Source organism: Haliaeetus leucocephalus, unplaced genomic scaffold (assembly GCF_000737465.1).
Source record: "Haliaeetus leucocephalus isolate CR32 unplaced genomic scaffold, Haliaeetus_leucocephalus-4.0 Scaffold687, whole genome shotgun sequence".
In the NCBI taxonomy this organism is placed as follows: Eukaryota; Metazoa; Chordata; class Aves; order Accipitriformes; family Accipitridae; genus Haliaeetus; species Haliaeetus leucocephalus.
The window spans coordinates 4,597,216-4,625,168 of NW_010973123.1; the positions used below are offsets into that span (position 1 = coordinate 4,597,216).

The 27,953-nt window shown below is 37.6% G+C and overlaps 1 protein-coding gene across 6 annotated transcripts; it reads right to left on the reverse strand.

The window, feature by feature from the left end:
- CCAR1 (cell division cycle and apoptosis regulator 1) lies at positions 1–27,434 on the reverse strand. 6 transcript variants are annotated; one of them, XM_010579955.1, is made up of 25 exons: positions 27,314–27,434; positions 20,374–20,546; positions 19,731–19,775; positions 19,031–19,057; positions 17,800–17,993; positions 17,140–17,254; positions 16,864–17,056; positions 15,689–15,821; positions 15,203–15,364; positions 14,527–14,752; positions 13,165–13,278; positions 12,111–12,277; positions 11,191–11,401; positions 10,300–10,383; positions 9,448–9,633; positions 7,618–7,809; positions 6,899–7,132; positions 6,449–6,560; positions 6,148–6,189; positions 4,636–4,718; positions 3,599–3,745; positions 3,058–3,178; positions 2,292–2,477; positions 1,689–1,894; positions 1–341 (listed from the first exon to the last, which is right to left on the reverse strand). In XM_010579955.1, exons 1-25 carry the CDS (start codon positions 27,384–27,386, stop codon positions 282–284), a joined length of 3,486 nt encoding a protein of 1,161 aa, XP_010578257.1. In that variant the 5' UTR covers positions 27,387–27,434; the 3' UTR covers positions 1–281. The 6 variants fall into 6 exon arrangements, with proteins under 6 accessions (XP_010578257.1, XP_010578256.1, XP_010578258.1 ...); XM_010579954.1 differs by having other exon boundaries at positions 19,031–19,063; XM_010579956.1 differs by lacking the exon at positions 19,031–19,057.
- Between the last annotated feature and the right edge of the window lie 519 nt (positions 27,435–27,953).

Consider the following 27,953-nt stretch of genomic DNA (forward strand, 5'->3'; position numbering starts at 1 on the left):
TTACGTTGATGAACTTTATTAGGGTTAAAACTATAACAAAGTTCATCCTAAAACATTTTGCAATGCAAAATTATTTTCACTCAAGGAGTGTCTCAAATTGAATGCTAAGAATTACAAGCAATCTTCAGAAGCAGACACTCACATTCATAAAACTTTATACATCTTTTGGAACTAAGATATTTATACTACTAAAATCAAACATGCATCACTTCCCATACATTCTGGTATCATGATTTATATTACATTATGTAACATTATTCTTCTAAACAGCAGCAGTTTTATCATACGTTTGCTCCATTTTCTTTGGATTTCTGATCTTTATCTTCGTTCTTCACAATATCCTTTAAAAGAAAAAAGGGAGAGGATAACATGAATTCTAGAAGTGCTATTTCTCATGTGAACTGTAAAGCAGCATGAGACAAAGATACAGTTTGATAGCAACTTTAAATACCATGTTAAACTGAGTAAGGTATCAGTTCGTTATAACCAATTCATATTTCCAGGATCTTCCTGAAAAATTGAGGGGGCAGAAATTAAATGTGACTTAAGCACTTCTGAAGAGAAGCACAAAAAACATCCCCAAAAGCCCGACTTCATAGTCTAAAGGTTTGGGGTTGTTGAGTTTTTTGTTTTGGTTTGGGTTGGTTTTTTTTTTGAAAGAGCAAGTAGAAAATTCTTGCAAAATCCATTAAATTAGGATTATCATTTACCATAATAGTTCTAAAATAAAATACTTATATTGTCCAGAGCCATCAGAAAACACTAGGCTTAGAAGACATTTTTATCTCAAAAATAACCAGACAGAAATGAGCAAGGCTATTTAACTGAGCTAAGAGCATGGCAAAAGAGCATTATGCGGTGCCTTCAGCTGCCAGTTCAGGTGGAGTAGCAGGTCTACAACATTAGTGAAGCACAGGACTGCATAATGATACTGGTGACAGACAGCTGCAAGGTACTGCCAGTTTAATAAGCTACAGTAACTTATATGATGCATCACTTGTATCCTACACGGGGGGAAAAAAGTTCTAACATTTGTCAAGTTTTCTAGGGTTTTTTGTGTGCGTGTGGTTTTGGTTTTAGAGCTTCAAAATAAATGTAGATAGAAGCAGAAGCAAGGCTCCCTCATAGTACCAGTTTGCCACTCAGTAGCCTTCATAACCTACTTCTATTCAGCCTTACTTAACAGACCCCCCTCAGCATTCCTAGGGAATATGCAAGTATCTTTCTGTACAGTGATAGAAATGCTCTGGAGCATTATGCAGTTTGCTTAAAACTCATGTTACTGAAATACACCCACATAAATTGAAATACTTCAATTCTGCCTTGAAAAATTACTCCTAACTCATCAAATGGAAGAGCAGATTTGACTGTTACGGTGGACAAGGTCAGGACAGGAAAACATTAAGATGGTTTGAGATTTACATTGATATTTATAGATTTTAAAAAATATTTAAGTCAAGAACATGTGTTTCAAGCTTAGAAAAAATACATTTTATTTGTTGTCTTTAAGTAATCAGTATCGCATTGAGCATCTTTTATATATATATATATATATATATATATGTATGTTAAGATACTACTGCCCTGAATTAATGTGAAAATTCTTTTTTATTCTCAAGTTTTTGTTCTGATAATTTAGTCTACAGGAAGCTTGCATACAATAAAAAATGGAATTAAACAATTCTAACCTGTTTAAGAACACTCTGTATTTCATCCATAACAGTAGCTAAATTTTTGATTGTCTTATTCAGCTGACCCTCAAATTGCAAATTTTTATCATCCGAGATCTTCAAATTTTCTTGCAGTTGGCCAAGGTCCTTTTTCACTTCTTTAAGCTCTGTAGACAGACTTTTGTTAGAATTCTCCAGTTGTAGTATGGTCTTTTCATCCTCATCTTAGGGGGAAGAAAAAAAAAAAAAAGTCAGTCACTTCCAATGCTCTGTACTTTGCATCTTAATAGTCCATTTACATGCCAACACCGTAACTACTAATTTTTAAAGAACATTAAAAACTGCATTGCATTACCATTTGATAACACTGAATTCTGACTACACTTGGAAGTCTTACATTCAGCTTGAATAAAAAAGATAAAAGCATTTCAGAATGGTGCCAACAGTACTCAACAATAGATGGTGTGCAAGTTCAAAGGGCTTGGGAAATAGAAAATATAAGTTTATGGTAAACAAATAGCTAAGGAATTTAGATCACAAATATACTCAAATTGGTTCATCTACTTAAAAAGTCTTAGTGTCTTGCATCCATATAAGTACCACCTTCAAATAATGTCCCACCTGTTTTTTCTTCTAGTAACTGAAGCTTTTGTTCTATCTCTGCCCGCACTCTTTCACTCTTCTCCAGCTTCTGTAAAAGGCTCCCAACATCCACCATAGCTCCATTGTACACAATGAGGCCAACATTTTCTTCTATGGCTTTTGATTCTTGCTTTATAGTAGGTGATGGTAACAGTAATCTGTTTCCTGTATTAGATTAAGTAGCATTAAGAAATAATCATTCTGTCATTTTTCAGTTCTAGTGACCAACCTCAAAAACTTCTTAGAAGAACAAATTCCTAATAGAATAAATACAGATTCAAGTTTGCTGGTCTATGCCTCACATTTCTCTCCTCCCTCATTACCCCAATTACGCCTCCCCCACCAAAAAAGGAGCATGCTCTTTCATGACATTCTTCTATGCCTCCTTTCTGCAGTAATCTATCTTCAAAAATCAGGCTCTGTTCTACTACCTACAGCACTGATCCTCCTCACCGCAAAACTGCTGTGAATGAGAAATGTTGTTCATCAATATTCAACATTAACCTCTGTCCTCCTTCCTGTTCCAAGATATTAAGATTTATCCTATAGATGCAACAAGGTGTGTTGGAAGCCAGAAATACTGCAATTTATGAACTGCCCAAGATTTACTTTTCCAAACTGGCAGGTTCCATGCAGACCTGAATTAGTTTCTGCAAGAAAGCAAGTATCTCCAAACTCTCACTATTATTTTCACAGAAACAATTCTCTGGAAGTTTGTGGCATTAAAAAAAAAAAGTAATACCACCTAACATATCTTCCTGTAGCTCTTCAGACTCTTCTTGGTTTTCTTCATCTTTAGAAGTATCTGTTAGTCTTCTGTAAAAGCAAGATTCTCTAAGCACTACTTTATTAAGTAGCTTCTTGACCTAAAACACAGCCACAGAAAGAAATACAGTGTTACTTAATATGCAGACATTGTATTACCTAAACAAGAATGTTTTAACTTGGAAAACTTAGAGAAATTGCACAGCTTTTTGAACTTTTAACATACTGGGGCTTAAAATGAAAACAAGCTAGGGGAAAAAAAACCCAAAAGACTATTGAGACAAAAGCTACACATACAATATGGGCATATTAAGAGCTGCAAACTTCATCTTTTCATTCCAAGACAATTTACAAAAGATTAAACTAGTATTTCTTTGTAAATATGAAGTGGCTACATAAAAATCAGGGATCAAGTATGTAAGCAACAGCCTTTAGAAGCTAAACTATACTTCCATATATATACTCTACACTTACAGCATTCCTGTAATATTTTCAAAGAGATTTCTATTACTATACAAAACCTGAGCACGTGACAGGTGTAGTCCAAGAGTGTATAGTATCTCCTCCATGTCTTTCTCCAGAAGATATCCACAATGACTTTGATCAAAATAAACAAAGGCCATCAGAAGATCCCTATTAACAGTTACCATCTGCGTCTTGTCTTTCTCCTACAGAAGATTCATTCACAGGATCATTAGGAAGTTAAAATACCATTTTCCCATCATCTACTAAAAACATGTAACTTTTCAGTTAACAAAAGCTTTCCTCTGTTCATTTTATCGTTATTTTCAGTCAGGCGATTAATATAACTAGCATTCACCTACTGAGCTCAAATATAATACAAGCTAGCTACTTAGAATAAGTAATCTCTCAAATATTTAAAAGAATTACAGCACAATGCACAGTAACATCTGGTAGACACACTTTCCTTTTGTTCATGCTAGTTTGTCACAAAATTTGAAGAATTAACCCAATTAAACAAGTAATAGTAAACATCCCTTCTCTCAATTATATATTTTACTGAACAGCTGTTTTCAAAGTGAAATCCCTATAAACATGTAATGAATAAGCATCCAGCTCTCACAGCTACAGCAATTCTGCACTGTTTTCCCATTATTCCAACATCTCCTATTTTTCCTTTAGAAAAAAATAAAAAAGAATCAGAAACTTGTTTTATGCCAGTTTATCAATCAAGCTAAGCTTCCGCTTTTCTTAGTAAGAATACAGCAGTTGAAAATAATGCATAAAATAATCACATCTGCTGCTTCTTATATGCATATAAAGCATCAGTCCTCACATCCTTCAGACAGAGCAGTATCTAAGAAAGTTTTCCAACAGCTTTCACCCAACAAACTTTAAAATGTAAGTGAAAGTAGGTTGTAAGCACCCTACCCAAAGCTGCCACATGTTCCCTAACTTCTAAACACTTAATGTTTCAGCTCAGAAGTGCTGAAGGAATCAAGGAGTTCAAATAGTCTTACAATAAAAATAAAGTTAAGCTCTAAGTAGGACACCTCTAACAAGGTTGTATGTAGTTGTTAAGAAAGGTGTTAATTACTTTATCTTTAGACGACCTCTCTTTACAATGCCTATTTCCCTCTCTTCTGTCCTCTCGTTTGTTCATTTCCTCTTCATCCCGGTCTGTAAAATAGAAAGAAAATTCAACATATCCACAGCAAACGATTCTATAACCATTATCTCAAAATACATATGTTAATTTTAAAAGTTCACATAAACCCCCAAATATCTGAAATTAATGTATTTCCCTGAAAAATAATAGAAAACCCAAATGGCATTTAAGCAAGTCCTGTTACATTTTTATTTTCTCTGGTCTTATTTTAACATAAGCCATTTGTCATTTTTTAACCCTGTGTTTCTTTCACACACACAGGATAGAAGAGCCGAAACAAACGCTAACTAGGCCAAAATGAGTTCCGCCAACATCACCATCTATTTAAGTGGTGCAGAAAATTACCACAATTCTCCCTAATGAGGCTTGGCAGAGTCTGCATTCAGCTATGGTTATTCCTATTAGGACAAAATCAGTACTATTTACTCTCAAGTATTTTATAATCATAAAAACCATATTAACTATATAATCAAAAGCATGTGTTTATACTCATGTCTGAGTGAGATATTACTGATCCTATGACTTAGATTCTCCAAGAAGTTACAAATCACATTGCTTATTAGAAGTGAATTACAAACTGCAGTTTTGGGGTTTTTTTGGTTTTTTTTTGTTTTTTTAAAGGTAGACAGTACAGTAAAACTAAATCCAAAATCAAGAGAGAAAGAGGAATATGACAACTGCAGGGATGGATTATGGCATGCAGCTCTGTACCTTATGTGCAAGTCTTTGGTCAGAGAATCACGTGCCAAGTTCAGCTTTAAGCTCACCTTTCTTGTGAGGAAAACTTTGGAAAAAACTATGTATCAGAACACTTGTCTAATTTTGTCAACACGTTTCTGAGAAGCTATAGCTTTCTCCTGCACCTCCATGGCATGTTGGTTTGTTCTCAGCAACTCTGACTGGGAATGGCACAAGGACAGATTATGGGAAGTAGCAGCACTTGTACAGAACAGACAAGCCCAGGGCACTCTCACAGCCAGATTATAAGCAAGTAAGAGTTATTTTGGAAACCACAGATTAGCACCAATTTTTTAAGGCTGGTGCAGTACTCTGCCAAAATACAACTGAAAAGACTGGGACTGCCATATCTAAGCAGTTCAAACCCACATCTCTAGCAAAAACTCTCCACAAAAGGACAAAAAAACAAAGAAGTACAAACCAAAAAGCATACACCATGTCTTAGACCTTTCTGAATCTCTAAGCAGGGAAAGACGGCTACTGCTGCTCCCTGGAGACAGGAAAAGTTCCCCAGCCCCTTTCCCCATTTCTTCAGGCAAACACAACTCCACCCAAACAGAAATCAACTCCTCATAACATCAGGTAGAGAGCACCCCACACTACATTCTGGCCTAATAAAAACAGAATGACATTTCAGAACTGAGGAATAGGAAGTTAGGCACTTAAAAGTGGCTTGGTTTTTCAGAGGTGCTGAATACTCACATCTCCTACTGACTTCAATGGGAGTTGCGAGTGGTCTGCATTCTGAAAAAAATAAAACCACTTCTATATGCATGCCTTACTTTGAGTACCACAGCTAGTTTATATCAACTATGTTCATACAATGCCTAGCATAAAGGCACTTACATTTTAAATAGATCTGGTCAGAATTACTAAAATAAAATTAGTCTAATAACGCAATTTTAAATTGTCTAGTTCCAGTGCATTCTCCAGCTTGAAAGAACATATTCAGTGGCAGTAAAAAAAAAAAAATGAAAGCCACAAAATTCATAATTCAAGATACCTTCATCTTCGTCTTCAGCATCTTCTGCCTCCATTGGATCATATTCTTCTTGATTATTGTCATCTTCAGTTTCTTCTTCATCTTTAGAATCATCTTTCCTTTTATCTTCCCTCTGTAACAAAAGTTCGTAAACATTTATCCAGTCAGAACTAAAAACCAGGAAAAAAAAGCCTCACTACCATTCCCTCAAAATTTGCGTATTTTTATATTTAGTCACTTTAAAAAACAAATACAAATCTACATGATCAAGCTGAATGTTAAAATACCCCAATACACCTGTGAATTTTTAAATTACTGAATATGACTGAAGCATATTTAAACAAATCGAGTCAAATCAATTAACTAACACTACAAGACCTGAGCTCTCAAAAGCAATAAAGTAAAATTCAAATAGAAACAGTTTAGTATTGTTCCAGACAGGACAGTACTTCGTATGAGCTATCTGCAGACCTTCTTTTCGTCTCTATCTTCTTTTTTGTCTTTATCATCTCCAGATTTTCTCCTCTTAGGTTTCGGATCATCTGTTTCATCATCTTTTTCTTCCTTTTTTTCTTTTCTCTCATCTTTTTTGCTTTTTTTGTCTTTTTTGTCCTCCCTCTCTGGGAGAGAAATCAGTGCTTTGTAAATTCTGACACCAAAATCTCTCTGAAGCATTTCATTGAAGAGTTCTGCAAACAATGATACCTGCACATAAAGAAGAATGAAAAAAGAACTGAAAAAAAAATTTAAAATACATATTAAAAATTTATACACTTATAATTAAACAGCTATGAGGTGCTAACTTTACAACTTTCACCATGTCAGAATTTTATATAGTGTCAGATTTTACTGTCTGCTTTGAATATAGAAACCTTAAACAACTTTTAGAAATGCTTCTTTCCTGTACTGCAGTAGTTTTAGACCTAGACTAGCTGTATAAATTATAAACTCAGTTCCATATCTGAAAACCAGCGCATTTCTTCTGAATATCATACAGTGCCTGACTATACTGCTATTGTAAACCACATACCAAAGACTGGACAGCTTTTTCTAGGTATTGCACAAAGAAGCTAACTTATTTAAGTTTTATTTTGCCATGCTATCATAAACATCTAACAATTTAAGTATACTGCAGGTATCAGACAGAATTAAAAAGAAACACAAATGGCTAAGTAGTATAGCTAAATTACCTCAAAGGAATGTTCTTTATTATCTTCTAATCTATAGTCCAGAAGAACACTAAGAGACATAATGCTACAGTCAAACTTCCCACTCTTTGCTGCCCAATTAGGATGTACAATGATTGCTGGTTCATCAGGTAAGATATATCGTCTCTCCCGCCGCTGACGTTCCATTTCTTCTTGACGTTTTCTTTCCTCTTCCTAAAAAGAGGCAAAAAAATAACATACAGCATATTCCAAGACTGAAGTTTCAGCCTATGTATTAGTTTTTAGGACTCACTGCTTTGAAGAAAGCAAAGGGAAGCCCAAGCTGCTGAATGCAACACAGAAGACAGACAGAAGTCACAGACTAGAATTTCCAGAATGCGTACTCTGTCCACTGCCAACACTTGCCTAAGACAACTGGAAACTTGAGCAACACAAAGCAGGACATGCAGTGTTGTTTAGCCCACAGAGCAACGAGCACCTTCCAACTATCTTACGGTGCTAACCACAGTACGTTTATTCAACACTGCAAGGACTCAGGCTAGTTCACTTCAAGAAATGGTATGCAAGCTAGCATAGGTATGCTAGCTAGTCAGTGCTCCTGAGGGGGCCTTTTGTTTGTTTAGGGGTGTTTTCAGAGCTGTACAGTACAGTAAGCTGTCTTATTCCTTATACAGGAAGAGTAAAGGCTTCATACATCATCCTCCCAAAGATACCCAACACAGCTTTAACAATTATCAGATGACAATTTACTCAGCTCTTTTGATTATGGGAAATGCAATCTCTCTAGATACAGCTGATGCAAATCAAACAAAAGGTAAAAAAAGGAAAAATACCAAGGAGCTTACTGATTGCCAAGAGAGAAATACTGTAGTGTTATGAGTACGGAAAAAAAGTCACAGCAGAGCTTGTGATTTTTAAAAAAGGAAGCACAATCAAAGTTCCCTCCCCTGATCTTAGAAAGCTGTGGCAAGAAACCCCAGGATAGCTGAAGCCCATCCAAGCTCTGGGAAAAGGCAGCAGCTGACAGAATTAGCAAGCACATGGCCTTTGCTCCCTCAACAGGGTTTACACAGATATATAAAATTTCAAATCATCCCATACTGGTTAGCAGGCAGTACACAAAAAGGAAGGTTTAAAAGTAACTAACACACAATACATTCTCCAGACATTTATGTCCCTTTTCTGTGGATGAGCTTTTGCCTTATTGCACAGATGTTGTTTATCCTTGTGAAATAGCAGAACAGACCAAGTACCAACCGCAAAACTGAGAAACTTCAATACGCAGGAAGTTTATCCAAAAGCAAAAATTAAAGCTTCATAATAAGGGAAAAAAAGCCTAAGCAAACCATTAGCCATGTGAAGAAACTGGACTGTTTGAAAGCTATAACCTTTTATGGACCAGAACCTGCCCTCCTCCCATTTCCACAACTCCCTACGGCTTGTACGCTACTAAAAGCCAATCCAACTAAGCAGCTGCTTTTCACGTAAGTTTAAGAAGTTAAGATCTTGTTAAGTGTATTCACCTGTTCTCAAGCATAGTTTTTCTCAGGAGCCTGGGATTTATTTTTCCTTACATTTAAGGTCTGACATTAATTCAGACACCCTTAGTGCAGTTGCACATTTCAGCTGAATTTGCTGATATAAAAAAATTCAAACTTGCCAAGATTTCGTTCCGATTCAGCAGCTCAAGTTACAGCAAGAGTTCCCAGTACAGTCATCCGAGAACTACAGAATTCCAACACAGCTAGGCATATTCCTGTACTTCTTATACTTATTTAATTATACATATTTTATAGATAATATTTTATGTATATTTAATAAGACTTAAACCAAGTATGTCCAAAACCTAACCTCTTTGTCATCTTCAGATTTCCTATCCTCCTCCTCTTCCTCTTCTTTCTCAGACTTCTCTAGCTCCTTTTGCTCTTCTTTTTGTTCCTCTACTTTCAGCTGCTTTGTCAGTCGAGCTATCAACTGAGATTTCAGTCCTTTAGAGCTAAGGGTTCGACTTTCTAATTCTTTGCGAAGGTCATTTACCTGGTAAATAAAAGCTCTGTAAGTGGTATCAACCAGTGACATTGCAAAACATTTGATTAGCAGAAAAGGTGAAGTAAAAATTAAGTAAGAGCACTGAAGTCAACTGTATTTTTAAATCTGTACTGAAAAACACTAATATTTACTGATATATAAAACATATTACATTTAAAGTTGTGTTCTCAAAGAATCCCTTTTTGAGGAACTTTTCAGAGGGGCAGGGAAAGGATTTTACTATAGTAAAATATTTTACTACTATTATTCCTTTCGAGGAAACTTTTTATGATGTCTCCTGACATACATTTTTGTATAATTATTGCCTTTTTAAACTAACATTAAAGTATTTTAGACCCCACATTTTTTAATGCAAGCAGATAGCACCAGATTACTGCAGAACTTTCATTTTCCAGTTAATGTATCATATGTGATACCCTTTTAATTGTACAAAGTTCAGAATAGTTTCAATTAGCTGTATTCACTTACTAAAATCAGGAGTCACACTTGCAAACTGTGATATCATACCTAATACCTATAAAATCAGCAAGGAAGATAAAACACTACTGACTTTTTTTTTCTCTCAGTTAAGGGAATATACATGCTATATTTCAGGTCATGCCTTAAAAATGAAAATGTACAATGGAATCAAGTTTTAAGAAAAGTGTTAGTTACCTTCATTGTTTTTGGATCCAGTTTAGACCAGTGCGTAGGTGTAGAGATCTCTTTAGCTTCCCCATCATCCTTTTCCTCTTCGTCCTGACAAATAAAATTTAGAAATTATCATTCAGAAAGCTTGAAAGCATTTCAGTTTATTTTTTAAATTCTGTTGCTGATCTGTGCAAGGTCACAACTGTTTCAGATAGTCTTCTCCTAAAGTTATTATTTAGACAAGTTCACACACACATTCTACCACTTTATAAATGATCACAGTGCCACTCAGCCAATACAAGCCAGATCTGTGGAACACAAAAGGGTGATAAGCAACACCACAAAGAATATAGGGGTTACACAGACACTGCTGGTCTCCATTAACCACACAGTGTGTGATCTTCCCCCAGGTTTTAAATCCCCCAAATTACTCTTTGTTCAGTCAGACCTTCCCTTATTCCAAGATGTTGATCAGCCACATGGCCTGAAATTCAGATGTTTCAGACTAGCGTTTGTTCAATTTCAAATATCGCAATTAGAACTGGCCACAAGAGAGAATTTGGAAATTTTAGAAAATGGCAAAATGTTTAGAGACAGCTATTCATAAACTGCATCTCACTCAACAACTGGTCCCAGATTCCAGCAACTACGTCTACGATAAAAAATTTTCTGCGCATCATAAGCACAATTTAATTCCATTTGTGATATCAGCATACACATTTAAAGTTAGTGAACTAGCTGAAATAAAAATAAAAAACAACATTCACTACACTGCTGAAAGCTGGTTTACCAGTCATTGTTACCAGTTATGTTCCTCCTATGTATGTATGTTGTGTAGTATGTGGTGTGCATTTTGTGCCTGTGTTCCTGTGCCTGTGAGAAGCAGAAATAGAAAAAGGGATTAGCGTTCAGTGCCTGTTCTCCATCAGCCTCCTTGCGTTCACCCTGAAGCTTCTCGACCAGCTGCTGCTTGTATCCTCGGGAGAGGGTTTCCCACTCTGAGCGGGTGGGAAGGCAATGCCAAACATCCGGGAAAAATAAAACCACTGTCTCCACATGAGCTGGAACTGTACGCCCCTTGTGGGTCTCCTCAGGGCGATGGTAGCGAATCTCTGCAAAACGGTACCTGTTGCAAGGGAAGAAGCATGTTGGAAAAAAAATTCTACAATACATTTTAAAGAGCCTAGATCACTTGTAGCACATCAAGTAAAGAAACTTTGCTGCAAGACCTTGAAGTTTATCTAAAGAAAAAAATTATGGAAGCCATATTTTCTCTTTTGGCACATTCGTAAAAAGGTATTACAATTGAAAAGTAGGAAAACCAACAAAGTTCTGTTTCTATAACTTGTTCTTTAGCACACATAGGTTTAATGCGCAAATAAAAGTTGCTGAAGCGCTTCAAATTTAGCACACAGTAGACTTTCCTGCTATTAGTAAAACTGCAATGAGTGTTAACACAGGACAAAAACTCAAGAGAAAATATGGCTATGTAACGAACGGCTATTTATTTATAACAAAAGAACAATGAAATGAAGTTCTCCTGACGATCTTCTCCAGCTATGCACAAAATGAAAAATATTTTCAACGCATTCATTAAAAAATTACAGCATAACATGTCAAAATAAATCCAGAATTTTTAATTAGTTCTTAATGCAGTATTCAGCACAGTTGGCACCAATCAAGCTTATTACAAAACAGAACATCCTTTGAGTAGTTTACCTGCACTACCAAGAGCAGCCGACAAAGAAAAAGAGGTTTTTCCATCTTTTTTTTTAAACTCCTGGTAACAGACAATTATTTCTACAGCGTACTTTGCTTTGCAGTACAGTACTTACCATTGTGTGCACACACTTAAGTCAATCCCTGTAAGAGCCTTGCAACAGCGAATAGCCGTCTTTATCAGCACGGAAGGGTCCTTTTCTGGATCAGGTCCATCCAGTGATGGGGACCAGTGTCCTCCAATAGCCATAGCTTCATCTTTGCCTTTCATACCCACTAAAAACTAGACAGAAAGAGTCTTCTGAATGTTCCCCTGCTAGGGGTAAAGAGTCATTTTCCCAAAGTGCAAAGAATATTTCATAGCACACACACTGAAATCCATGAGTAAACTGTTACATTATTTTGAAATCTGAAAATGAAAGTCAGTCAAGAAAGAGTTCAGTTGTTTTTTTTCCACAGATTATTTCAGAAATGGAATAGGTTTAAAACATCATCACTCATTCTTGTTGGCAAGACTTTCCATCAAGTTTCTTTATTGGTATAGGCTTGTTCCTTTGCAGTTAAAAGCCTTCTAACACAAAAGACAAACAGATACTAATTTGTGTCTTAATTCCAATACACACTTATAGATGATCCTGCTCAAAAGTGATAAAGCAAAGCTACAAAAGATAAGACCACAAGAGCATGATATCTATAAATTCAAATCCTCCCATTTGCTTTAAGACGATGGAGTTCAATTGGAAAACAAGTCTGTGTTGTCCTGAAACACCACAGCACTTACAGGTTGTTCAGTTTAACAGTAGTTAAATTTCACTTAATACAATGGTTACTTAACTGTTGCTTCATTTGCATTCTCTTCACAGCTGATTCCTTAAAAAAAAGTCTAAGTGCTTGTAAAAAAAGGCTAACGAAGTTAATTATTATATAATTAATATAGGTTTCTCCAAATGTCTATTGTTTAGCTAAGTTGAACAAAGCAGTAAATATGAAAGCAGTGAAGATGGAGCTCCTATAAACTGGAAAAAGAATTGACATATAAACTAGGTCTCCTCAGAGGAAAAACGAAGCCATTGTTTAGCTGCCTACAAACTTCTCCCTCATCAACAAATACTTAAAAGCTCTATAACCAACCTTTATTGCCAAAAGTGTCTGGCATTGAAGCATATTTACCTTTACAAGTCTAGCAGGATGCTGAAATCCATCACGAAGTTCTTGGGGATCTTCAGCCAGAGCACATGACTTGTGATAGAGATCTTCCATACTAGGACTAGCCATCAACATCACCTGTTGTGTAAGTCAGATCAGTCTTGTGAAGGTCTCCCACTATGACTGGTAAACAATGACCACAACTTGCAAACACACACATACCAGTACTTTTTCCTTAATGTCACCAAAAAATCAGAACAAGTAAAGGTAAAATAAAATTGTAGAACTGAATGTTAAAATGTCTGCCAAGGACCAATTGCCCTCTGTCCCATATGGATGCAACATGTGGTCTTATTAAAAAAAACAAACTGAAAGCATATAAAAGCAACACGCTTTGCATGTTATCACTACGTGCCAAATACCCCATACCAAGAAGCACACCGAGTACATTTCTGGTTTCAGTAACCGACTACTTCCTTCCATTTTGCCACAATCACAAGAGAACTGACCAACACATTTATCTGCATCCTCATAGCATCCCGTTAGCTCAGTCAAATCTAACAAGGTTGCCTTATATCCTAAACAGGTTAATATTATGAAACGGGATGCTATTCCTCAATTACTGAATATATTTTTAAGCTTAACCTTCTGAAAGAGAGCTCTTGCTCTGCATCAATAGACTGAAAAAATCAGTATGTCTGATACTTGAGCCAAGGCTTCAAAGTTTTTATACACAGAAGTAAAGTCTTTCAGAAATATGGGGTTAAAGGGAGTTTTGTTTCTAAACCCATCTTTAACATGAAGTAATTCTAAACAGATTGACCTAGAAATCTCAGACCTATTTTAATGAAAGAGCTTTCAAATGGAACAGGTTTTAGGAAGACTTTTTGACACTGAGGTCTTTTATACATTTAGATAATCCCAATATGCTCAATCTACTTTCAACTTAGTAATAAATATTGAGATGAAAGAAAAAAGAAAATATCTAAACAGAAGAGCACAAACAGCATAGAAAGGACCCTTGGGAAAAAAAAAAGGGGGGGGGCTCCATTAACTACTCAGAATGAATTGCCTAAGAAATACACTCATAGATCTTGTGGGAGCTGGCTCTACTTCCTATAATCAGATCAGTGCAACTGGGTGCAGTGAATAGAAGAGACCTCAGAAAAAACAAGGCTTAGGACAGCTCTAGTAACAGAAAAACAAACTGAACTTCAGTCATGATTCTTCTAGCTCTACATACTAGCTCTTTACCAAAAAGCTTAAAACTCTGTATTTTGCTCAAATCACTGTAGAATATTTTCAGTTCAGTTATACTCACTTTTTCACTTTATTGGTAAAAAAGATTTCTAATGAATAGTCATAATACTGGAAACCTATACAAACCTTTGCACTGTACAGATGATCAGCATCAGGCGGATCAAGGACAGCAGCATTTTTATCTATAGGATCTACTTCTCTATGCATTACGTAGAAATTACAGTAGTTTCCCAGCTGAAATGGTCTAGACATAGGAAAAGCATCCACCCATGTAAACTGAGCATCAAAGAAATCGCTTGGAATATACAAGTTCTGGTAACGCCGCCTCAGCTCCATCATATCACAGCTACGGCTGAAATAAACAACATTATTTGAAAGATACAGCAATAAAAGCACCATTAATAAAGCACACAATTAAGAGGTATATTAACAGGAAATACAACCATTATGTATTTAAAACTATACACGTAAAATTTAAAAAACAATATATTTAAGTTAGAGTATCTTGGATTGAAGTTTAAAAACAAGTAACTACTAAACACTCCTCCGATTAAGGTGTCTGCATTTAGGGAATATTTATTAAACAGGGTTATAAAGGTATTTTTCAGTAGCATTCAAAAATAACAAAGAACCTAGAAACAGTTTATCGTACAAAGTTCTCAGCCATTACATATTTGATCTTTCTTTGAAGTTAAGATCATAATTTAACACTCGCTACACACATGTGCATTGACGTGGCTCACAGTAATCTGTGCCCACAATGAAGTGAGATGTAGGTAAACATCTGGCACTATAAACATACCAGTCCAATGAAAACTTGGAAAACTGAACCGTGTAACGAGGAACAACACGTCGCGGTCTTCGAGGTGACCTCTCCCTCTCTCGTCTAGGTGATCTCTCTCTGGAGCGTTTTCTCTGGGGTGATCTTTCTCTGGACCTACGTCTCTCTCGTTCTCTCTCACGACTTAAAAAATGCATACAAGATACAAATATTTTTGCATGCTGGTAACACAAAAAGCTTTCTAGCACAACAGAAGCTAGACCTGTCAGAGATGACTCACAAAAGAAGAGGTGAAGTTCCTCAGTTTGTTTCAGTACACTGTCTCTTGTAAAGAGAGACTGATTATGCAATTCCTTTATTTCAGATAGACAAGAGCTCTTCACCAATACCTAATGGTAAAGCCACTTGTATTTATCACTGACTCGCTCTGGAGCAAGCAGCTCAGCTCTGTTTGAAGATAGGTCTTTACAGAATGCTTTGATTATAGTCTAGTCTTCTACAACATACCTCCTGTCATCTTTTCGGTTTGGCATAGGGTCTCCTCCTCTGTCATTCCTCCCAGAAAATCTGGATGGTGGGTCTAATCTTCGAGCTGGTTGAGGCTGTGAAACTAGACGAACAGGGGGCTGTAACAAACCACCTGAAACAAAAATATACAAGATCAATACATAATAGGGGGCAACTATCTACCCTTTACAAACATTGCTGCTTTACAGTTGTTTCACTTGTGTACATTTTCCAAACTAACTCTAGAGTCAAATAAATCTATCTATTAATACCCACCCCAAGAAATTCAAGAGACCTGTGCTTTTCTTCACTAATGCAAACTGAGACTCTAGTAACTGAAACTGGTTTAAAACCATCTTCTTAAGATGGAAGCTAATATAATCTAAGCACATAGAAGCTATCACAGTAAATAGCTAAGCCTTTTCTTGGAAAAGTAATTTGTTTTGCACATACTTTTGCCATCTCAAGACATTTACCCAGCTGATTGTAAATGGAGCAAACACTACTGAACACCAATGAATGACTAATTAGATTGTAATAAGCATTTATCCAAAACAGTTCTGTTGAGGTGATAGCTTAAGATCTTCTCCCCTTACTTTTACTGTGGGTAACACAAATCTTAATTTTATCTTATTATCTATCAATCCTATTACTGATTCTTCAGCCACTCAAAGTTCAAGTGACCCCACAACAACCTTTGTTTTAGATTTGCCAGGTTCGGCACTGTTTATTTTCTCAAACGCCAACTCGGCTAACAGAAATACATAAAACACAAATATAGAAATAATAGTTTTAACAATACAACTGTGTGAAACCTGATCTTGTTGAATACTCTGGAAGATGCTGAAGAACTACACTGCCATTAATACTTTCAACTCCCCAGCTTGTCTGTGCAAGTGTCAGAATAAAAATTACATTGAATTTGCTTTCAGCTTGTGAAATCTTAATATGAACAGGAGTCCATGGGGATTTCACTAACCATGTGATTCTTGAGCTATTGCAGGCAATGTGCCTTGCATATAGCTGCAGGAAGACGTATATTCAAACTGAAAATTCTATAGGTTCCTTGCCATATTATTTCAACTATTACTTCAGTCTTCTGACAAACAAAAATATAATCATCACACACTAAGCACCAGAAGGACCACAACAAACTCTGTGTGCTGAAGGAGCACCTTTTTGCTGTGGCTGCTGCAGTAATGGCTGAGGTTGTGTCTGAAGCAAAGGTGTAATTGAAGCTGCTGATATCTGTGCCTGCAACAAGGACTGTGGCTGCGGCTGTGCCTGAACGCTGAATGCAGTCTGCTGTGCAATGGGCTGAAGAACTGCCGGAGGTGTCTTCAGTAATGGCTGAGCTTGTGTCTGGTTCTAACAGCAGAAGAGAAAACGAGTTGTGAGTGAGCTTAAACCAGAAGCAGTCAGTACAAGTTAGACTGGGTAACCCCATATACCTGATTTGGAAGTGTCTGGATCCTTTGTGCATTCCATTTGAATGGCATATTAGGATTGTAAGTAGCTTCTACCAAAACTCGGTCACCCACCTGAGGTGTCTTTCCTTTAACAGCACTGCAAACATTACAGAAAATGTATCGTGAGAGTCTTATTTAGCTAGTTTTACATTTGCAAGTTACATTTAAAGTTGGGAGAAAGTAGACAAAGTTAATTAAAAAAAAGCTTACAGGAAGAGCATCTACCCCCAAATTCAGTGAAAGTACTATCTGCTTCAGTTTGGAGTATGCACAGGAATTTAATTCCTGTCTTTGGCCCAAAAGCAGAAGTTCCCTAAACAGTACTTAGTTAAGACAGGCATATAGCAAGTTATATGCATTTAAACACCCACAAACTCTGCAACTTCATATTATAAGGAGCTTAATACCTTCTGAGTCTCCCAGCTTTTGGTTTTGCATTAAGAAAATTCAAAAATTCACATAAAGGAACTCAGATCTAGTGTCTATTAACTTATCTGACCATCTGACTTTGTGTTGACAGAAAACAACATACTAACTGCAGGCACTCTCAGTGGAGGCACAGAATTAGAATGCAATAATCTAAACTTTTTATTTAGTGAGGGTATCAGAGAGTACATCTGCAGGCAAGTATTTACATCTTACCTAAGTTGAAAAAAGACATCTTCATCCACAAAACCAAATGTATCATGTAGTTTAGTAACCACCCCAGTGAAGACACGCTGCTTTTGTGGCTGGGTTTGCTGTTGACTTGACCGGGGTGCTGGATAAGAAACAGTTATCTGGGCTGCCGGTTGAGGAGTAGAGAGGCTAAGACTGGTAGGCAGTGCAACCGCTGGCTGTAAGCAAAATAAAGCAAACTATAAATCTTATAACCAGCTGACATACCTACAAGGAACAGTTCCTTTAGCCATGTAGACAGGAGTTTAAAATGTCTCTAAAGCAATTATTCTGAATAGATATTTTCAGAAGGTGGAAGGTTTTTGTTTTGGTTTGGTTTTGTGGTAGGGTTTTTGTTTTTTGTTTGGCTGTTTTTTTAAGATGACTTTTTTTCTACTTTGAATGAAGACTGGCTTTATTTATCCTTTTATTTTTTTTTAAAAAGTCAACTTCCCCAAAATACATATATTGTCTAGAAAAAAAAAAAAAAAAAAGAAGACCGCGTTATTGTCTACAGGTAACCCATACAGTGGGCCTGAAGAGGAGATAAGTTCCTAACTTTGCTAGGAATACGCACCTAAGAGATTATTCTCCATTTATATCCCAAACCTGGCGTTAGAAGTCAGTAAAGGTTGAAGCTAATACAAACCCTTCCCTAACTCAACATTCACATGCTTGCCTTCTTACAAAAGCAGAACCCAGTAACACAATAAAATTAAGTAAGCTATTTTTACCTTTTTTTTAAAAGCCTGTTTTAAAAGGTTAAGCGAAAACAGAACGAGAGCAACTTACAGTGTTTTAAATGGTTGCATGTTTGAAACCTGTCAAGCTCAGCAAGATTCTTTTTAAGCCTCTCTATATACCTACTGCAATACTGTTAACACAGAAAGTTAAATTCCTTCTCAAAGGAGAGAAAGATTTTCCCAGTTTGTTACTTACTGCAAAACAACTGAACATTTGAAGTTCAAACAACAAAAAAAAATTACAAGGTAATCAACACACATATTCCCTTCAAGATTAAGGAAAAGTGGTTGCTATTAATTTTTGAAACCAAGGCTATGCATATTTTAACATCTGGATAAAATAAACCTGTACCAATAAAACGTCCATTCATATTAGTTAATTTTACATATTAAACTACCCAAGACGTCACAAATTTGCACTCTTGCATTATCTGTGTTTGGGGATGAGGACCAAACAATAAAACCAAACTAACCTGAGTTAAAAGGGTCTGCTGAGGTTGCTGCAACTTAAAATAAATAAAGTTATAAATTAATTTTATATGCTTAAGGAAATTGTACAATTTTATGTCCTCTTTACAAGTAAGAGTTTTTGCTTAATCTGAGTCAGTTAATAGTCCTTTGGGGTTTGGTCATTTCAGCAGTTTGCACATGCATAAAATTGTGCTCACGTGGTTAATTTTAAGATTACATAATCCAGGTTTATTCAGTAAGCAGAAATGCTGGGCGTTTTGTAACTGAAAGTTAACAACAGTACCAAAAAAAGTTTTGGCACCTGGAGAAGCTTAGGCCTGTAATTTCCATGTCCTTTTATTCTTTTTCAAAATCCTGTTAAGTTCAAAGACCATATGTAAAAGGGAACTTTTTTGGACAGCATCTTTCCAGCAGTTAAAATACACGGCCCTGATTAGAGCAAAGTTCAGCAGGAATCGTGTACACATGGAATAGTACGTGACTTTTAAATTTCCTTTTTGCATGAAGGAAGGCAGGCTTCCATTCTGGATACATCTCTCCAAGTTTTTGAGCTTCAAGCTCTCCTTCACTACAAAAATATGTTACTTAGTTTCTTTATCAACTTCCCATATGAGGATGATTTTGCAGACAAATCCTACAAGACACACAACCAACATTATTTTTAAAGTTATTTGTGATGTACACAGTAAGAATCAGACAAACCTGTTGCTGTACACTATAGAGAGTCTGCTGAGGTTGTGAATATTGCTGAAACAGATAAAAGCAAAATATCTCATAAACAGGAAGTATTATTACCCCAATAATACCAAATACAAGTTATCTGCTAAGCAAGTTTTAGATAGAAACTATTCACATTTAACCATTCTAATACAAAACATAACTAATAGTATCAACATATATTATGTTCATAACAAATACTCTTAGCCTTTACAGTGAACTCTGATGTGCTCTTTATAGCTAAAATCAGCAATTTTCGTTAAGCCTGACACTTATACAGTATATAGTCCACAGTATGAAATCATGCAAAATGCCTGTAAGGATACATATAGTGATGGAAGATACTTGGAACTTGAGATTCTCAGTTTGGGTGCTGCAAAACTCCTTTTCCCAAAAGGCTTTCCATAGCTGAAAGTCAGCACCTCCATAGCCAAAATTCCCACCTTCACAGATTAACACAGCTATTGACAGCTGTAGACCTAAAAATCCCACTGTTTTTTTAAACAGGCTTATACTGTTATGTTCACCATTTCCCATTCTGCTTTTCTCTGGAAAGAACAGCTCTACCAAGCCACTGTTTAATATTGTTAAAGTTCAGAGTCAACAGCAAATGCTCCTTTTTCTTTACCTGCTGTAATGCAGCTGCTGCAGCTGCAGCCTGCTGCTGTAAAGCAGCTGTCTGAGTGAGCTGATAGTTCGTTGGTGTTTGTGTAGTTAGGCCTGCTGCTGCCAATGCCGTCTGCTGGGTGTATATTGTAGGAGAGGCTCCAAGCAGCGATGGCTGCTGTACACCAAGAGCAGCTGAAAAGAGAACACACACAATAAGCACTAAGAGCAACTTTAAACAGCTGAGGTTTCTGACAGTAATACTAGACACAGTATGTGATGCTTCACTCCTGAGTCAAGCTCGTGAAGTAGATAAATCCAATTCCAAAATGCAAGATAAAGGATCACACCTCACTAGCTTCTCTTCTAAACTCATTTACAAATAGTACACCACAGCAGAGGCACAGAGACCACTTAACCTCCTTCTCTCAAGTTGCTCGTGATTTTACAGCTCTAGTAGTTGTCATCCCTATTTGCGCCCACACTCAACACACACACGCTGTATTCTTTCTTGAGCTTATTTCAGGTTTTGGATGGGCCAGATGAAGCTTGTTGCTCTGTCCTATAAATTAATTAATATATTTCATTCTATCTGAGGGCAAGAGAAATCTTTAAGAGCAGCCATGAAACGGAGGCTTATGGAACATGTCCTCTGAAAAAGCACAAGGCTTCACTTCACTCAGTGCTGCCTTTGTCCCCAAGCAAGCTGAATTTTGTAGATGTGGGGGCTGGTAGAGAAAGGACAGCCTTATAACAACAGGGGGTTTAATCGGTCCCCACGTATAAAGGGACCAAGTCATGCTCTCTCCAGCTCTTACTAGGAAGGGTCTGTACTGCCCAGACTCAAGCTGCCTGGAAGGAAAGATCAGTTTATTTTATTGCCCTATCAGCTTTTAATTCCCTGCAGAAGATTAAACAAATCACTAGGAGCAGCTATCCACATGCTATGCTTCTTATGCATGCGATACTTCTGAACAAGGTATGCTTAAGCCTTACGGACGGAACTTTTAGGGACAAAGAGCCCTGCACAATGCAAATCTGAGTGAAGAACTGCAAACATATCTGAAAAGCTGCTCCTTCTTTAGCAGGAGTTTTTAAAAAAGTTATCTGAAGCTGCATGATCAAATATCACTTCATCAAGCTATCAGTCTAGTCCACATATTTAAATAAAACCAGAGAAACTCAGCAAGGAAACATTGCCAGCAAAAACAGGTCAGCCAGCCATCTTCAGAACTGAAGAACATTCAAGTTGAACAGGGTTCCTTTCTCTTCCAAAGCCATTAAAGAGGCACAATTAAATGAAGAACAGATTTACAGTATTCTTCCTGCAGAGTTTGTGCTCCACACTATTCTTAGTGATCCAAAATGAAGCTTTCATTGCTGACCCAGGGATGCAGTAAGAGATTGCTTGTAGTTGGTGATCATCATCATAGAATACACAAAAATGCTGTAACCAACTCAGCAGATCCTGAATAAGGCAATCCTCTCTACCACGCTGTTCTTTCCAGCAGACTACAATCTTCAGAAAACAAGTTGATGGCACTGATCATCTTACAATTTTGGAATGAAACATGGACGAAATATATAAGCAACAGTGAAAACAATCACCATCACTATGATCTGTATCAAATATTGTCACGTTAAGCATTCCAGGAAGTAATACTATTTTAATAGTAAATCAAGCATTCTATAGTACAGCAAAATTACAGTACTTCCAGTATTACATTAATTTTTTCCCTGGAAAATTCCAACATTTGGGTTTCTTTAGAAGCCAAGCAAGCAAAATCTGAGGCTCCTCCCATGACAGGCCCTCTATTCTCTTGATCCTCTTGCCTCCTGCTTGTCCATCAAGTCCAATTTGAATGTCCATTGTTGACCATCCAGAAGCACACTCTCATCTGGAACCTCACCAATGCCTCACATAACACACCTTAAAAAGACCTTTAAATCTAATGAAAATGCTTTTCTGTTGCATCCTGGGACAACTTTCACTTTTCTTGGCTGCGTTACTTTGCTGGCTCACTCCAGGCAAATAACCAACGTATTAATCTTTCTCCTCTTATTTCCACGTGCTGAGCAGAAACTCCTATTAGTGCAGAAATTAACTTCATGCTATTACCTTTGAATGTTTGACTATGCTGTCAATGACTGTCATTCAGTCTAATGTTCTATTCTAATGTTGTTCCAACACAGGGGAATGGAGTTGGAAAGCGTCATCAAGCAAGTTTCACAAGTTCTCTCCTACTTTTTGTACCAAGGATACCCACAAAAATATTAACATGCTTGCTCCCCAAACCAGATCTTGGGGTTACTCAGCTCTTCAGTTTCCACTATGACGATTTCCCTTCCAGCATAACCTGTTACTACCTCAAACAATTCCCAGCCCACCCTAAGACTCTCATCCCATTTTGGCCAGGGAGGGGGGGGAGATTTCTTGCCACCTCTACTGTCACTTTATGAGCATTTAATATTAACTGGGTATCATGTCATCTACAACACTGCAGATCAACTTACTAACAAAGGGCAAAGACAAAAGACTGCAGGAGTTTAATTTGACTACCTTTCATCTGTGTACTCATCTCAGTCAAACAGGCTCCGCTTAAACAGGTGACTGTGTGTGCATTACTAGTTTAAAAAAAAAAAGGGGGGGGGGGGGGAAATCACACAGAAAAGAGAGAATGGATCACAGACTGTGGAATTGACATCTAACTGCCATATTATTATTATTGGCAACAAGCAACTGCAGTGACAAACAAAAGCTTCTTGGCATTTGTAATTATCTCTGTAAGTACAGTGATGGAGATCCTTGCCTTGGCAAAACCATCTGAAAGGGCTTGGATAGAAATTAAGAATCCTAGGCTGTAGCTCAAGCACCTTTCTAGGTAACAGAAATTTCTGTTGCAGCAAACAAAATGACAGTATTTAGTAGTCCCTCTTGCTGCTTCTAAATTCCAGAGACCCTTTAAGATTAGGGAAACATCTTCAAAGTATGTTGCTACATGTACCTCCTTGGTAAGTGACATTGCTTTATTAGGATTACAGTAAAAGAGTACCCTATCTAGGCTTTGGACACTTTTCACAGTTGTCAGAAATTGAGTTTGGGTCCTCAGGTTTTTAAGTTTCTTCAAACTTAACACACTTGCAATACAAATACCATACAATTTAACTCCAAAAAAAAAAAAATTCCTTTTGACAGGCACACAACAGAAAGTAGGCTCAGTGTATTTATCACACGACATCCGTTCACAGCAAGCCAGCGAATTGTGCATCAGCTGCTATTTCTTAGTGGCTCTGAGATAGGCTACATGCTTGTCCTATTCTTATGCTTTTCTTTAGTCACCTCATAAGGGCCACCAGTAATAACAAGATACTGAGCTTCAGGAGCTTTTGCTTTCTTTCATCAGGTGCACTGTTCTTCACTCTAATGCAATAAAGTCTTGATATAGCAAAGATGAAGACACCAATCAGCCAAAACGCAGCATAGCCAGGACTTCCCCTTGACTGCAGTTCTACAAAAACAGGCTTCACTGTGCAACCAGAAATCATAACCCTGAAAACAGCACATGCCAAGCGCTTTGATACAAACCAAAGACATGTCAAAAATTAATAGCTGAGAGAATAGGAGGGGATTCTCCTTTGCAGGCATTTCAGGAACTTGCACATCTTTATGCAAGTTAAAAGTATAAAGAGTACTTGCAAAAAGCAATCTGTGCTATCTAAGAATTTGATAATTTTTAATTTTTTTAAACTTTAATTTCCTGTAGTAGGCATGATTTAATTTATGCTTTAACAATGCTTAACCAACATAGCAGGGACTTTATTCTGGTTTTAGTCATGTGATGCACAAAACCATGAGACAAGGAGTAGAGAAACAATTTCACTGTGTTACAGGCAGGAGTCTCTCTTCACACATAGATCTTTGCTGGCACCTGATTACCCGTATCTCTTCTAATACCACAGGCACAGACAGTAATTAGTAAGCTATCCCAAAGGGATCCCAGGAACCCTTCATTACATGGCATCTCACTCCACAACTACCTTAGAGTGTCACACCTTAATAATTAAGAGCCTTAACTCATATAGTTACTTCTTCACCAGGGATGGCCAAAAGAGCATCCAAGCCAGAAATACAGGAAAAAAACAAAACCCACCAAATGAACAAAACCACACCAACCCTGAAATTACCTTTTTTGCAATTATCAAGCTGGGTTTATAACACCATCGCTCACCACTTTTGACAACAGCTTAGGAAAAATCTATATACCATGTTGCTTGTGTTGTAAAAATCAAGATCCCTTTCCCCCATACCCAAGCACCTTGATGCTTTGGAGAAGGAACCTGACACTTGGGTAAAAACAGCTGGTATGCATAAATATATGTAACAACTTCAGCCAATCCTCTGAAAAGATATAAAAATTTGGTAAATGTAATTTTTTTTACATCAGTTTATGAACACTGAGATTCACAAGAGTAAGCTGATCTGCACAACTTCTTGAGCAGCAGCCACAGGTGAGAAGTAGCACGTGCTAGTCAGCACGCCTGAGCACTGACAGCATCTCTCTTCATCAGGCAAGCTGGACAGTCACAGCTTCACGTTGAAAGGTGCATGAAAGGTGACTACTTAGCTGCAGTTCAACTGTAAACACTGTTATTCAGCTCTCAGCAGTACCAGAGAGCACTGCATACTTTGCAAAAGAAGTTTCCTGTGCTCTGCATTACAAGTCATTATAAATCACAATAATTGCCAATAAAAAAAGCAGGGGAACAAGTATGTACACAGGTACTAACACAGGAGCTGCGCAGTAGAATCCCAAGGACTGGATTCAGTAGTACAGACAGGGAAGAAAGAGGACACAGGCATGGCGATTGTGTATTGCTAAGTAGGAATAGGAAAGGATTGCACACAAGGAGCTAAATGCCTTCAAGCGAGGCTGGAGAGAAGATACTACAGTGTGAAGAGGGACACTAGGAACATGAAGGAAGGTGGAACTAGCACAGGAAGAAGGCAAAATTGCAGCCAAATGTTAGTCTCTAATGGCTCTCATGTTTGAGTTGGGTGCTGCTGGATCAGATGAACAGCTAAAAATTCCTGGAGATACTGTCCTCATTAAGCAGGTGAAAAATCTCTCACAGCAACTGATGCTCACCAGTCCTACCCCAATTAAATTTTGCACTTCATTTAATTTAAGGAGGCTCAGAAGTAGGCTAACCAAACGCAGAGTCATAGGAATAAGAAAATGTATAAGAAGTTGGTGTGTGCTTCTAGTGCCCTTGCTCCATCCACCTCTTCTCCAGGGCCCCCTTCTGGTCCTTGCTCAGCAAGGTCTAAGATGGCTGCCAGCTCCTCCCCTTCAGCAGGTTTTACACCGCTTTCCCTTTGAAACAGGACATGGAGCTGGCCCTCAGTCTTCCACCACTATTTCTGATGCACTAGCAGTCACATCAGCCAACTTATCAAGAATACTCCAGCCCAGATGCTGCCATCCAGTGATCGCTCCAAGGTATCACCCAGTCAGACACAAGAACCAAAAGCAAAGTTTTTCTCTCCCACGTTCCCAATGCTGACCCTTCCAGCTGTTAAGCAATTTCTTACAGAAGGAAAGTAGTGCCATTTGGATAAGGGAAGTGTGAGCTATTCAGAGAAACAGTGAACAACTGCTTGTAGGCAGCTGGTTAGGTACAGCAACAGTTTAGGTAGACAGTGGGACGGAATGGGCATGGAGGAAAAGGAAAAGGCACACTGGGACCAAGTATTGTGAAACACATGGAGGGGCAGGTGGAGTTCCCCAAGGATATGCACTCAGATTAGACCAGCGCCCAAAGGAAAAACTGGAGATGGAGGAGTCATTTCAGGAAAGGAAACTGAGACAGGAGAAAGATTTGTCCTTCTTCCCCTCCCTCCTCCCGGCCTCCCGACATGCACCTCCAAAGAATAGCAGGCATTCCCAACTTTTGCTAAGCTCCAAGATGTAAAACCACTAACAAAGGAGGTATGTGATTCAACTGCATATCAAACTAGAGCAAGATGCAAAGGACAACTGCAAAAAACAGAGAACTCTTCAGAAAGACATCTCTTCAAAAAGGTTACTGCCTGTTCTCACATTTTGACATCCTGAATCCTCAAAGTACCACAGCTTTGTTGAACCATTTTCACATCAGACAATGAAACTACAATATTTAGGAAACATTTTGTACTCAAAAAGAGAAGAAGGCATTCCAGGACTGGAAATGGAAGCACCAAAATTCACCACGCAGCGAGCTTCACATTTTTGCTTCAAAACCTTTTGTTACAAACCAATATGAAACATGAAAATCTAGCCAGCTAGGTTTTAAAATACACTAGCCTGAGATTATATAAGGCTTCTTAGCTAAATCAAATGAAACCCTCTATCATTATCAGGGTGATACCTTCAGTTACAGGGATCCTCGAGTTCTAACTTGGCATAAAAAAAAAAAATATACCCCCTCCCCATCCAAGAAGCAGATTTCAGAGACCTCTTCACTATGTGAAGTATGTCCGATATATTAGTAAAGGCAAAATACTTCGTAAATGTTGATTTACACTGCCCGGGAAAAGAAACTCAGGCAGCACTTAAAAAACCTGTAATGCCTTATTAGTGCTATTATTATTTAATCTAGAGCAATGCAATGTGATGAAAGGTAATATGATTTACACATCTTTGGATATAAATAACTTAGTATCTTGTTTACTGACCAAGAGAATCAATAAAAATTCACCTGGGATTTGACTTATCACCCCTTAAAAAAACCCAACCCAACAGCTAGTACTAGGCAATGATCTTTAACATCTCTGTTGTGTGAAAAACTCCCAACTAAAACCATTTAAATAGAATTTAAATAAGTTAGTTAGCATGGTGCCACTCTTAGCTGCATACCCAACTATGGAATCTCCAAATCTACTAGATGTCAGGGTTCAAACATTAAGTGATATGTAAACTGACCTGGCTGAGATACTGCAGTGGCTGTAAACTGAGTAGCCCAAGGGGGATTCTTCTGTCCTCCAAACTGAGCCATGGCGAAAGGCAAAATCTCCTGGGTGTCTATCTTCTATAACTGCAATCTATTAAAATAAAGCGCAGCTACAATCTTTGAAACACATACCATCAGGCTATTTTAATTCTGGGTCAAAAAAGGAAAAAAAAAAAAAAGAAAAAGGCGTTGAAAGATTATCTTTACACCCCTAAACCTGGTGAGCAACACGCATCAAAAGCGGGAAACGCTAAAAGTTGCAAGACAAGTTATTATATTTTCCTAAGGCACGATCTCCACCCTCCCCCTCTTAACAATGGGGCTAACGCTATTTAAACGCCGAAGTTCACGCGAGTTTCCAACGAAGACTAAGGGAGAGGTGACTCTGCAGAACGAGGAGATTTTATTTGCCATTATTCTTCCTTTCTTAGGGCTACTCCTAGGCCGCCGTTGGGAAGCGCAGCCGGCGGAGGAACGAGGCGCACGCTTTCAGCCACGGCTCAGTTTCCCTCTCCTCGAAAAGGGCAAGTTACCCACGCAAACACGGCAGGGCCGCTCACCGACTCCGCCGCTTCCCTCCCCCCCTCCCTCCCACCCCCAATATTTTTAAAA

What these genes read in the sequence shown, in the direction of transcription:
- CCAR1 (XM_010579954.1), bottom strand. Translation starts at nt 27,386, where the DNA reads ATGGCTCAGTTTGGAGGACAGAAGAATCCCCCTTGGGCTACTCAGTTT. An exon ending in AACCGAAAAGATGACAGGAG is followed by an intron (nt 15,365 to 15,688) that starts GTATGTTGTAGA and finishes GCATTTTTTAAG; the next exon opens with TCGTGAGAGAGAACGAGAGA. An exon ending in ATCATCTGTACAGTGCAAAG is followed by an intron (nt 13,279 to 14,526) that starts GTTTGTATAGGT and finishes CTTACACAACAG; the next exon opens with GTGATGTTGATGGCTAGTCC.